The sequence below is a fragment of the Mya arenaria genome, chromosome 8, assembly GCF_026914265.1.
Source record: "Mya arenaria isolate MELC-2E11 chromosome 8, ASM2691426v1".
In the NCBI taxonomy this organism is placed as follows: Eukaryota; Metazoa; Mollusca; class Bivalvia; order Myida; family Myidae; genus Mya; species Mya arenaria.
In genome coordinates, this window is record NC_069129.1 from 4,707,712 (window position 1) to 4,720,037 (window position 12,326).

At 36.2% G+C, this 12,326-nt stretch overlaps 1 protein-coding gene across 1 annotated transcript in view; it reads right to left on the reverse strand.

Annotated features, from left to right (window-relative positions):
- Positions 1–12,326, reverse strand: part of LOC128243513 (ATP-dependent RNA helicase DDX1-like) — a 57,843-nt gene that overhangs the window by 23,956 nt on the left and 21,561 nt on the right. The window contains exons 8-11 of the mRNA XM_052961322.1: positions 4,634–4,783; positions 3,282–3,479; positions 1,834–1,886; positions 434–494 (exon numbers count right to left, since the gene is read on the reverse strand). Of these exons, the coding sequence (XP_052817282.1) occupies positions 434–494; positions 1,834–1,886; positions 3,282–3,479; positions 4,634–4,783 (462 nt within the window). The remainder of the gene's footprint in view (positions 1–433; positions 495–1,833; positions 1,887–3,281; positions 3,480–4,633; positions 4,784–12,326) is intronic.

Genomic DNA, 12,326 nt, shown 5'->3' on the forward strand with positions numbered 1-12,326 from the left:
GACAACCTATACTCTATGTCCTTATATGCAGCATGCTATTCTGAATAAACACCTAAGTGTGACCTTGACCTTAGAGGTAGGGACACAGTTCTTGCACGCGACACATCGTCTTGGTATGCCGAACACATGTGGCAAGTTATTTTAAAATCTGTCCATACAAGGGAAAGTTACAGCCCGGACACGACAACTTATACTCTATGTCCTTATATGCAGCATTCCATTGGGAATAAACACCTAAGTGTGACCTTGACCTTAGAGGTAGGGACACGGTTCTTGCACGCAACACATCGTCTTCGTATGCCGAACACATGTGGCAAGTTATTTTAAAATCTGTCCATATTATTCTGAGTTATTGAGTCGGACGGACGGACGGACGGACGGACGGTGCGATTTTAATAAGCCCCCTTCGGGGGCATAAAAACAAGACATATACCCCTTTAGTGAGTACATCCACTTGGTCTTTCACATTTACCCCTCCAACAATCAGCAGCTCCCTGCAAAAAATGTTACAAGGAACATCACTTAGTGTGTTTAAGGTATAGGTTAATAAGGATGTTGGATCCAGTATAATTTTCCCTTTCATTTGAAAGGGTTTGATGTCAAGAGAGAGTATAAAAAAAGTTTTTTGGGGGCCAATAAAGATTGCAAAATCATTCATGTATAATATCAGTTGAAACAAAGAACAACATTATAAACTGCAATAACTGAAATCTGTGTTATGTTCTCTTGGTCATTTAGCCGGCTGCAAATTAGTAATCACTGTTTAAGTATGCAAACTCTCATATTATGTTTACTGAAGTTTAGATGCTGTTGTTTTTTGTTATGAACCAAGCTGATGTGGCCAGAGAACTTATTAATGCTTGGCTGAAAATAAGCAAGGAAAAACTACCAGCTTAATCTATAGAGTGAATCTTTAATCTGGAAATGCTGTTCTTCCATTTGAAAACTTCAAATGCTTAAATGCATTAAGATCACAAATCAAGACAAATTAACATAAAGACAGGAGAAGGCCATGAAAATGCATCACTGCGGAATTAATAGTCTGAGATGTTCCACACACACATACGAAATCACGGCCCATGAATATTTCCCCTCACGAGGAGTGATTATACCTCGTGTGACATGATTTTAGAGGCCACATAAAGGCTGTAATTCACCAGAGGATTTATTACATGCACAGTATGCTCACTATTGCAGCGAAATTTCTATTTGAAGCCGCCAGATTAGAATTTTATTATCCCATACATCTTTATAGGGAATATTGATAGGGAAAGTTCTGTAAAATGTCAAACTAACAAGTCCATGCATCAGTGCCACAGTGACACCAATACAAAATCTCACAGGCTAACAAATTACCATTAATGTTATTATCAAAAGCTCTTTTGTTATCGTTATAAACCTTAATGCAGGCAAAATCTTGCATTCGGGTCTTTTTATACAAGCAATAAATACTTAGATCCAATTGATATTTTACGGATATTTTCAAAACTAAATTGTTGATGTCGCAAGAGAAATCACCCTCACTATCACTTAATAATGCAATAATGAATGTCAGATTTCAAACAGACAATGAAAATGACATTTACAGTAGGGGTTTTCCTAGCGAATCATTTTCTGACTTTTATTGATGTCAAATTAGGGGTCTCAGGTAGGTGTGCTTTCCTGATATTGACATTGCCGGTAAAACTCCATTCATGCTGTCTTTGGGAGTCTCAGGGAGTAACATTTAGCTCAAAATGGGGGTCCCTTAGGGCATAAGATTATGTCAGGGACACAATACTTGACTCATGCATTACATTACAATACAAGGCCCCATACTACAAATAAACCTACCTCGGCACTGGATTTTCTAAATGGGTTTTGAACTTCTGGATTTGAGTAAGGGTCTGAAATTTATAAGAAGTACTGTATTCAAAAGTTAATGTTACATTATGTTTCGTTGGAGAATAGGTAGTATAGATGTAATGTTTAAGGAATGTTTAAATAACAAACGACAAGTTTGCAAAATGATAATAATAAAAACAAGAGCACCACAAGCAGACGCCAGAGTTTGTCTGGTTTGGGGGTTTTCAAATAGGGGCGGAACTCAACAATTGTTATAGCAAGAGTTGAAAGCCTTTCTACACATGCCACCAGATTTCACCACCAGATTTCTTTGAATGACAGACAAGCTTATGAGAGTGAAATAAAGTCAAAATTTGAAATTGTTTCTATCATTTGCAAGATCTTGATTTATTCCCTACACTCACATACATAACACTTTTTATTAAGAAATTATTTCATCAAGCAACTTTTCAACAGCATCAATTATTAAATACAGTACAGTAGAAACTCACTAAACCGGACAAGGTCCGGACTAGGCAAATTTTCTGGTTTAGTGAGGATTTGATGTAAGTTTACTCAAAATATTAACTGAGTTAACCTTAAAAGGAAAGTTGAAAACTGGAATAAAATGAAAACACAAAGATAACATTTATTTTACATCAACAATGGTTTAAGTAACTTGAAATAATGCCATGAGACATGATTAAAGCACATGCAAATGTGATAAACATAATTAAACATTTCTGCGTTTTTATAAATTAAATAATCTTTTTTTCCAATTCTTAAAATAAAACAACTCGCGAAAATGACCACTTCATCACCAATCAAAGTTCTTGATTTGAGTAACAAACAAACAAATTATCTGATTATCTCTAATTTAATGCTTGTTAAGTATGTTTGATAGTCTAATTAACGCACCTCTCTAATTTGATTCAATCATAGAAGTCTTTAGATAAAACAACCCTCCAAAATGATCACTTAATAACCGTTTCTAGTTCTTTATTTTCTGCAACAAACAAATTAATGTTTCAATCAATTTTCTTTTCACAAGTTTGATTATCGTGCGGCAGTCAATCCACAGCGCAATCATTATTATCGATTATCGAGTTAACACAACATCACAAGTGCAATATTTAACGACGCACAGGCTGTCAAAACAAAGTGACACGGGATTCGCGAATTCCTAATACACAAAATCATTTTGACATGTTGGAACAAATATATGTCCGGTTATGTGAGATAAAATTGCGTTGACCACTAACAAATTTTCTCGATTTTTTGTCTGGTATCCGGAATTCCGGGGTTCCGGCTTTGTAGGATTTTTTTACATTGAAAATAGAAGGGGAAAACCAGGACTCTGAAAAAAGTCTTGTGGAGTTCTGGTTTAGTGAGTTTCTACTGTACCTATAAAACAAACTACGTCATTTCTGGAAAACTAAACAGAACACTGAATGAACCTGTTCTGCTAGCTCTCTGGATGGTTCAATTATGATGGCCTGTGGGGCATTAGGAGCAGGCTTGGCAGTCGCAGCCCCACCGCCCGCAATCTTGGACTCCACTGTGCTATCTTTGGGCGCCTTGAACAGAGCGGTAAATCCCTGGGGCGGATTGAACTTGAACGGAGTTGTTCCGAAGTTGAAGCTCATCTCTGCATTCTGTGGAAATCATGTGAAAGTTTTAAGCTTGGTATCATTATTTAACTATTTGTTGAACAATTTACTGTGTACATTAATAATGAGAATGTATTTTCATGAAAGAAGATTGGTTACGGATATATGGAGGGGCAACATTCTGCAATCAAAAACAATTTTTTGAATAAAAGTAAATCCAAATGCATGCTTCAAGTTCATGATAGAAGTTTATTGGCACCACAACATGTATATCTGACTTGTGACAGGCACAGCTATTCTGGTGTGTTTTCTTTTAATTTTAATTGCGTGGACTAAATACGAAAATCTTGCATCTCCCTGCTATTTCTTGGATAAAACCTGTCAGGAGAACTAACACTAAATATGACTACAAAAACCCATTTAATCCCATGTTCAGTGCATAAGGTGTTAACAGCTCTGTAGATTGAACACATATAACAATTTCACATGCAATAGGAACCGGCTCATTTCCCTAAAGTATTATGTATGCTGAATGGCTGTCAAAATTTGATTATGTTCATTTTTTTTTAAAACAAAACACTTAAAGCAAATGCTTGTCTTTTTCCTCAGCTAAAAGGAACACACAAACAATAAGATGATTGTTCAAGAGCTTTGTTTAAGTTAACAACTTTATTAACAGCATAGTTGTTAACTTTTAAAGGTAAATTGTTTAATAATGTACTGTCAGATATATTTCAAACAAGCACAACTGAAATACCTGTGTCTCAAATCTTGTTAGACTTACTGCATATCACTGCTGTGCCTTAACAGATACTAGTGTAGTAAAAATTAAACAAACAAACAAAAAACAGTTGACTTGCTAGGAGGCAACCAGCCCATGCAACATCACACAATACATACATTTGATTTCTACTAGATTAGAAAGTTAACACAATGACATTAAGAACATTGTTTTAATTACTTTTACAAAGTTCTAAACAATTGGCCCATTTTAAGTGTTTGAATCGGCTAAAGGAATGCTTACTAAGAATTTAAGCAAAACATTTGCTTAACAAATGTTGACACTTAAAACATGTACGTATATACACATGTTGGATACTAAAATTTGTTGATATTAAGTTGGAATTAAAAAAAATGGAAACAGTAATCTGGATTTTGTTTGAATACATTAAGAAACACTGTTAAGTCTGAATTCTTACCTTTAAAACAACAGCTGCAAAGAACTTCTCATTTCTCATGTGGCCTGGAATATCGTATGCTTTGCCAAAGTCGATTCCATTCTTTGACCACTTGATTTCATCCTTCTGTAGGTCAAGGTAGCAGCCAATGGTGTCATTGATGCCAAAAGCCTAAAAATATCAATGCAATATCCAATAACTATAAATGCCTTTTAAATTATCAGGATATTCTGGCTTGTTAATACTCAGAACTCTTACTAGTAGCAAACTAGCACAGCTTAGTAACGGTCGGTGGTCTCAATAAGAACTAGCTGCTGGCCAAAATGGACAGTTCAAATGGCAAGTGGGTTCAAATTTGAAAGTACAAGTGAATTTTAAGTAGAATAAGTAGTAGCTGGTTGGTTACTTTACTATTTGAGACGATTCAACAAAAAATGTTTGAAAACCCTGCACTGTGCTAGTATCCATGAAAATCTTAACTTGAGAATAATTGTTCAACTACATTCATTAGGATTAATCATACATTCATTAGGATTAATCACAAAAAATGTATCAGAACTAAAAATAATTTAAAAAAAAGGGTATGTTTTGGTCTAATTGTTATATGAATTCATACTGATAAACACCAATCATTGAAGAAAGAATTCAAATGATTCCATGTTAAAAAGGGCCACATTGCTTAACATAGAACAAAGTTATCACTTAGTATTTCCAAGCAAGCGTCATAAAAAACAAAGTTAATAGGCAAACATGGTAAAGTGAGGTGTGAGGAATACTCTCCATCACCTTTGACTTATTAAAAGTATAATCAATGTTATCAAATTACAATATAAATTGCCTAAAATGGTTCTTATATTCATACATTGATAATGTTTATGGTTTGTTGAACCTTACATGCTCAGTGTGTTTACCACGTGATAAATTATGTCATAAATGCTAAGTCAGAAGGCAAATTTTGCTTCGAATAATGACTTAAAATAAATAACTTTTCTATTTCTTCAGCATTTTAAATGAAACAAAGGGCAGTCTATGCCACTTAAACAGCACTGCCATTTTCTGATTGTTGGTATACCAGATTTTGATTAAGTGATTAGTTTCCTCAAACACTTCGACAAACCTGTTTCCAAAATAATGTTCTCAGTGCTCCATGAGGCGGCAGTTTTGTAAAAAAAGATTTGTCAAAGTGTTTTAAGAAACTAAACTCTCAATCAAACTCTTGTAAAATACCAAAGGCAGGGCTACGTAAGTAGCGTAGACTGCGCCACGTTTCATTTAAAATGCAATTGTACCCAACAAATTAGGGTTACATGATTGCATTTTAAGTATGATAAACAACCCAAATATATTTTACTGAGCAATTTGCATTCAAAATGGGTCTTATATTCATTTCAGGCATTTGTAACAAATTCAAAGTCCATTTTTCATCTTCAGTTACTCACGAAAGCCCCTTCTCTCCATTCTTATATCAAATAATAGAGAAAATGATCGAAGAACTATCACTAAATAGCTTCCAAATTACATTTTGTATGACAGTGATAAAACAGTCTGAAATGTGGGCGAACAGAGAGAACATTGAAGATAATGACAGCCGATATTTTATGACAGCCTATCAAATATTGAATCTTGCAGACACAAATTATCAAGTACGAAGTAAGTCTGGTTGAGATAGCAAGAGTGCAATTTTCCTGTATTTAATACGCTCATAGAATATTGACAAGCGATGATAATGTCGTGATACAATCATTATTATAAGTGGTCAAAATAAGTGCAACAATGTAAACCCAAAATTGAGGCAGACTTCTTCAAATTCTGGATTTTATTAAGCAGGGCTCGTCAAAAAAAGGTTCATGCCAATAACTGGAGTAAGATCTCAAACTTGTTCATCCCAAGTTATATTTCAATAATTGGATTTCACTTTAGGCGGATGCACTAGATTATACTGGTAGTACTTGAGCACAGAAAACTCCATCATGACTTAAGGGAATAATGTAGGCTGTACAATCTACCGACACTACACTCATAACTTGGTGAACACAATCTAAGACTTAGTAACAATATTCCATCGTGTTATTATGTGTTAAAACCTACACTGCATAAACTTAAAAACAAGAGGGCCAAATGGCCCTGAATCGCTCACCCGTCATATATTGCACATTCTTCCATTATATACAAATATTGAAAACCTAAGCCTATGAACACGGGGCGTGGCCAATTTTGACCCCAGGGCTAAAGTTTGAACAATCTTAATAGTGGTCCGATAAACGATGCTTCATACCAAATATCTAAGGCCTTCGCCTTTTGGTTTCGGAGAAGAAGATTACTTAAGTTTTCATCATATACATATATAAGGAAACCCATGACCGCCCGGGTGGGGCCATTTTTTGACCCCAGAGCCAAAGATTGAACAATATTGGTACAAGTCAACTAGATGGTATATCATGCCAAATATCTAAGCTCTTGTCACTACTTGATTTTACGTGTGTATCTATATATGTATATTTGTAATTAATTGTTGTATGTGGCCCATATTGAAAATTGGTATGTGTACTAAATATGTTATCCAGTTTAAATTAAGACGTTATTTGTCTTTGTGAGTTCGGAGAAGATTTTTTAAGTTTTCACTATAACCCATATAGAGAAAAACCATTAGCCCCGGGGTGTGGCCAATGTTGACCCCAGGGCCATAATTTGAACAAACTTTGTAGAGGTCCACTAGACGATGAATCATGCCAAATATCTAAGCTCTAAGCCACGTAAGTTCAGAGGAGATGATTTTTGAAGTTTTCACTATAAACATATAGAGAAAACCCATGACCCCCCAAGGGGGCGGGGCCAATTTTGACCCCAAGGCCATAATTTGAACAATCTTTGTAGAGGTCCACTAGATGATGAATCATGCCAAATATCTAAGCTCTAGTCCAAGTAAGTTCAGAGGAGAAGATTTTTGAAGTTTTAACTATAAACATATAGAGAAAACCCATGACCCCCCGGGGCGGGGCCAATTTTGAACAATCTTTGTAGAGGTCCACTAGACGATGAATCATGCCAAATATCTAAGCTCTAAGCAACGTAAGTTCAGAAGAGATTTTTGATTTTATTTACTATAAACATATAGAGAAAACCCATGACCCCCCGGGGCGGGGCCAATTTTGACCCAAAGGCCATAATTTGAACAATCTTTGTAGAGGTCCACTAGACGATGAATCATGCCAAATATCTAAGCTCTAGTCCAAGTAAGTTCAGAGGAGAAGATTTTTGAAGTTTTAACTATAAACATATCAAGTATACCCATGACCCCCCAGGGCGGGGTCAATTTTGACCCCAAGGCCATAATTTGAACAATCTTTGTAGAGGTCAACTAGACGATGAACCATGCCAAATATCTAAGCTCTAGTCCAAGTAAGTTCAAAGGAGAAGATTTTTGAAGTTTTCACTATAAACATATAGAGAAAACCCATTACCCCCAGGGCGGGGCCAATTTTGAATCCAAGGCCATAATTTGAACAATCTTTGTAAAGGTCCACTAGACGATGAATCATGCCAAATATCTAAGCTCTAGTCCAAGTAAGTTCAGAGGAGAAGATTTTTGAAGTTTTAACTATAAACATATAGAGAATACCCATGACCCCCCGGGGCGGGGCCAATTTTGACCCCAGGGCCATAATTTGAACAAACTTTGTAGAGGTCCACTAGACGATGAATCATGCCAAATATCTAAGCTCTAGGCCAAGTAAGTTCAGAGGAGAAGATTTTTTAAGTTTTCATTATAAACATATAGAGAAAATCCATGACCCCCGGGGCAGGGCCAATTTTGACCCAAGGGCCATAATTTGAACAAACTTTGTAGAGGTCCACTAGACGATGAATCATGCCAAATATCTAAGCTCTAGGCCAAGTAAGTTCAGAGGAGAAGATTTTTTAAGGTTTTCACTATAAACATATAGAGAAAACCCATGACCCCTCGGGGCAGCGCCAATTTTGACCCAAAGGCCAAAATTTGAACAAACTTTGTAGAGGTCCACTAGACGATGAATCATGCCAAATATCTAAGCTCTAGTCCAAGTAAGTTAAGAGGAGAAGATTTTTGAAGTTTTAACTATAAACATATCAAGTATACCCATGACCCCCGGGGCGGGGCCAATTTTGACCCCAAGGCCATAATTTGAACAATCTTTGTAAAGGTCCACTAGACAATGAATCATGCCAAATATCTAAGCTCTAGTCCAAGTAAGTTCAGAGGAGAAGATTTTTGAAGTTTTAACTATAAACTTATAGAGAATACCCATGACCCCCCGGGGCGGGGCCAATTTTGACCCAAGGGCCATAATTTGAACAAACTTTGTAGAGGTCCACTAGACGATGAATCATGCCAAATATCTAAGCTCTAGGCCAAGTAAGTTCAGAGGAGAAGATTTTTTAAGTTTTCACTATAAACATATAGAGAAAACCCATGACCCCCCGGGACGGGGCCAACTTTGACCCCAGGTCCATAATTTGAACAAACTTTGTAGAGGTCCACTAGACGATGAACCATGCCAAATATCTAAGCTCTAGGCCAAGTAAGTTCAGAGGAGAAGATTTTTTAAGGTTTTCACTATAAACATATAGAGAATACCCATGACCCCCCGGGGCGGGGCCAATTTTGACCCCAGGGCCATAATTTGAACAAACTTTGTAGAGGTCCACTAGACGATGAACCATGCCAAATATCTAAGCTCTAGGCCAAGTAAGTTCAGAGGAGAAGATTTTTTAAGTTTTCACTATAAACATATAGAGAAAACCCATGACCCCCCGGGGCGGGGCCAATTTTGACCCCAGGGCCATAATTTGAACAAACTTTGTAGAGGCCCACTAGACGATGAATCATGCCAAATATCTAAGCTCTAGGCCAAGTAAGTTCAGAGGAGAAGATTTTTTAAGTTTTCACTATAAACATATAGAGAAAACCCATGACCCCCGGGACGTGGCCAATTTTGACCCCAGGGCCATAATTTGAACAATCTTGGTAGAGGACCATTTGGTGATCCTACCTACCATATATCAACGGCCTAAGCCTTGTGGTTTGGGAGAAGAAGATTTTTAAAGTTTTTCCTTTTGGTTGCCATGGCAACCAGAGTTCTGTATGGAATTGAATTCTTTGAACAACTTTGATAGAAGACAACCCAAGGAACCTATGAAGTTTTATTAATATTGGCCTAGCGGTTAAGGAGGAGATGTCTTTTAAGTAAATTGTTGACGGACGACGCACGCCGCACGACGGACAAAAGGCGATCACAAAAGCTCACCATGTCACAAAGTGACAGGTGAGCTAAAAAGGCAATTTCATAAAAAAAAATCTAAAAAGGTATTATTATAAATTGGAAATAAAATTTAGTAGAATTACGTATGGTTATGTAAATCAATAATAAATCCAAAAATATTTATATAATGTGATTGTAAGTCTTAATAAGAACAATTAATATCTGCCATAAATAGAATGATACAAGAAAATCCAAATAGACATTATTTAAGAGTCGGTAGTTGCACTTGCAAAATGATAATCATATTTATCAGATATATGAAACAGCTGAAAGTTCTCAAACATAGACATTTATGTTCAAATATCACCTGTAAATAAAAATAATTGACCTAGTGACCTAGTTTTTGACCTGGGTTGACCCAATATGGAACTTGACCTAGCTTATGTTAAGATGATCATTCTGACCAAGTTTCATTAAGATAAGGCTAAAATTGTGACCTCTATTTTGTTCACAAGGTTTTTCTAATAATTGACCTAGTGACCTAGTTATTGACTGTGTATGACCCAATATCGAACTTGACCCAGATTTTATAGAGATGATCATTCTGACCAAGTTGCATTAAGATTAGCCTAAAATTGTGACCTCTATTGTGTTCACAAGGTTTTTGTAGTAATTGACCTAGTGACCTAGTTATTGACCGCAGATGACCCAATATCGAACTTGACCTAGATTTTATAGAGATGATCATTCTGACCAAGTTGCATTGAGATTAGGCTAAAATTGTGATCTCTATTGTGTTCACAAGGTTTTTGTAATAATTGACCTAGTGACCTAGTTATTGACCGTGAATGACCCAATATCAAACTTGACCTACATTTTATAGCGATGATCATTCTGACCAAGTTGCATTGAGATTAGGCTAAAATTGTGACCTCTATTGTGTTCACAAGGTTTTTGTAATAATTGACCTAGTGACCTAGTTATTGACCGTGAATGACCCAATATCAAACTTGACCTACATTTTATAGCGATGATCATTCTGACCAAGTTGCATTGAGATTAGGCTAAAATTGTGACCTCTATTGTGTTCACAAGGTTTTTCTACTAATTGACCTAGTGACCTAGTTATTGACCGCGGATGACCCAATATCGAACTTGACCTAAATTTTATAGAGATGATCATTCTGACCAAGTTGCATTGAAATTAGGCTAAAATTGTGACCTCTAATGTGTTCACAAGGTATTTCTACTAATTGACCTACTGACCTAGTTTTTGACCCCAGATGACCCAATATCGAACTTGACCTAGATTTCATAGATGATCAGTCTGACCAAGTTTCATAAAGATTAGGTCAAAATTGTGACCTCTGTTGTGTTCACAAGGTTTTTCTAATAATTGACCTAGTGACCTAGTTATTGACTGCGGATGACCCAATATCGAACTTGACCTAGATTTTATAGAGATGATTATTCTGACCAACTTGCATTGAGATTAGGCTAAAATTGTGACCTCTATTGTGTTCACAAGGTTTTTGTACTAATTGACCTAGTGACCTAGTTGTTGACCGCGGATAACCCAATATCGAACTTGACCTACATTTTATAGAGATGATCATTCTGACCAAGTTGCATTGAGATTAGGCTAAAATTGTGACCTCTTTTGTGTTCACAAGGTTTTTCTACTAATTGACCTAGTGACCTAGTTTTTGACCCCAGATGACCCAATATCGAACTTGACCTAGCTTATGTTAAGATGATCATTCTGACCAAGTTTCATTAAGATAAGGCTAAAATTGTGACCTCTATTTTGTTCACAAGGTTTTTCTGATAATTGACCTAGTGACCTAGTTATTGACTGCGTATGACCCAATATCGAACTTGACCCAGATTTTATAGAGATGATCATTCTGACCAAGTTGCATTGAGATTAGGCTAAAATTGTGATCTCTATTGTGTTCACAAGGTTTTTGTAATAATTGACCTAGTGACCTAGTTATTGACCGTGAATGACCCAATATCAAACTTGACCTACATTTTATAGCGATGATCATTCTGACCAAGTTGCATTGAGATTAGGCTAAAATTGTGACCTCTATTGTGTTCACAAGGTTTTTGTAATAATTGACCTAGTGACCTAGTTATTGACCGTGAATGACCCAATATCAAACTTGACCTACATTTTATAGCGATGATCATTCTGACCAAGTTGCATTGAGATTAGGCTAAAATTGTGACCTCTATTGTGTTCACAAGGTTTTTCTACTAATTGACCTAGTGACCTAGTTATTGACCGCGGATGACCCAATATCGAACTTGACCTAAATTTTATAGAGATGATCATTCTGACCAAGTTGCATTGAAATTAGGCTAAAATTGTGACCTCTAATGTGTTCACAAGGTATTTCTACTAATTGACCTACTGACCTAGTTTTTGACCCCAGATGACCCAATATCGAACTTGACCTAGATTTCAT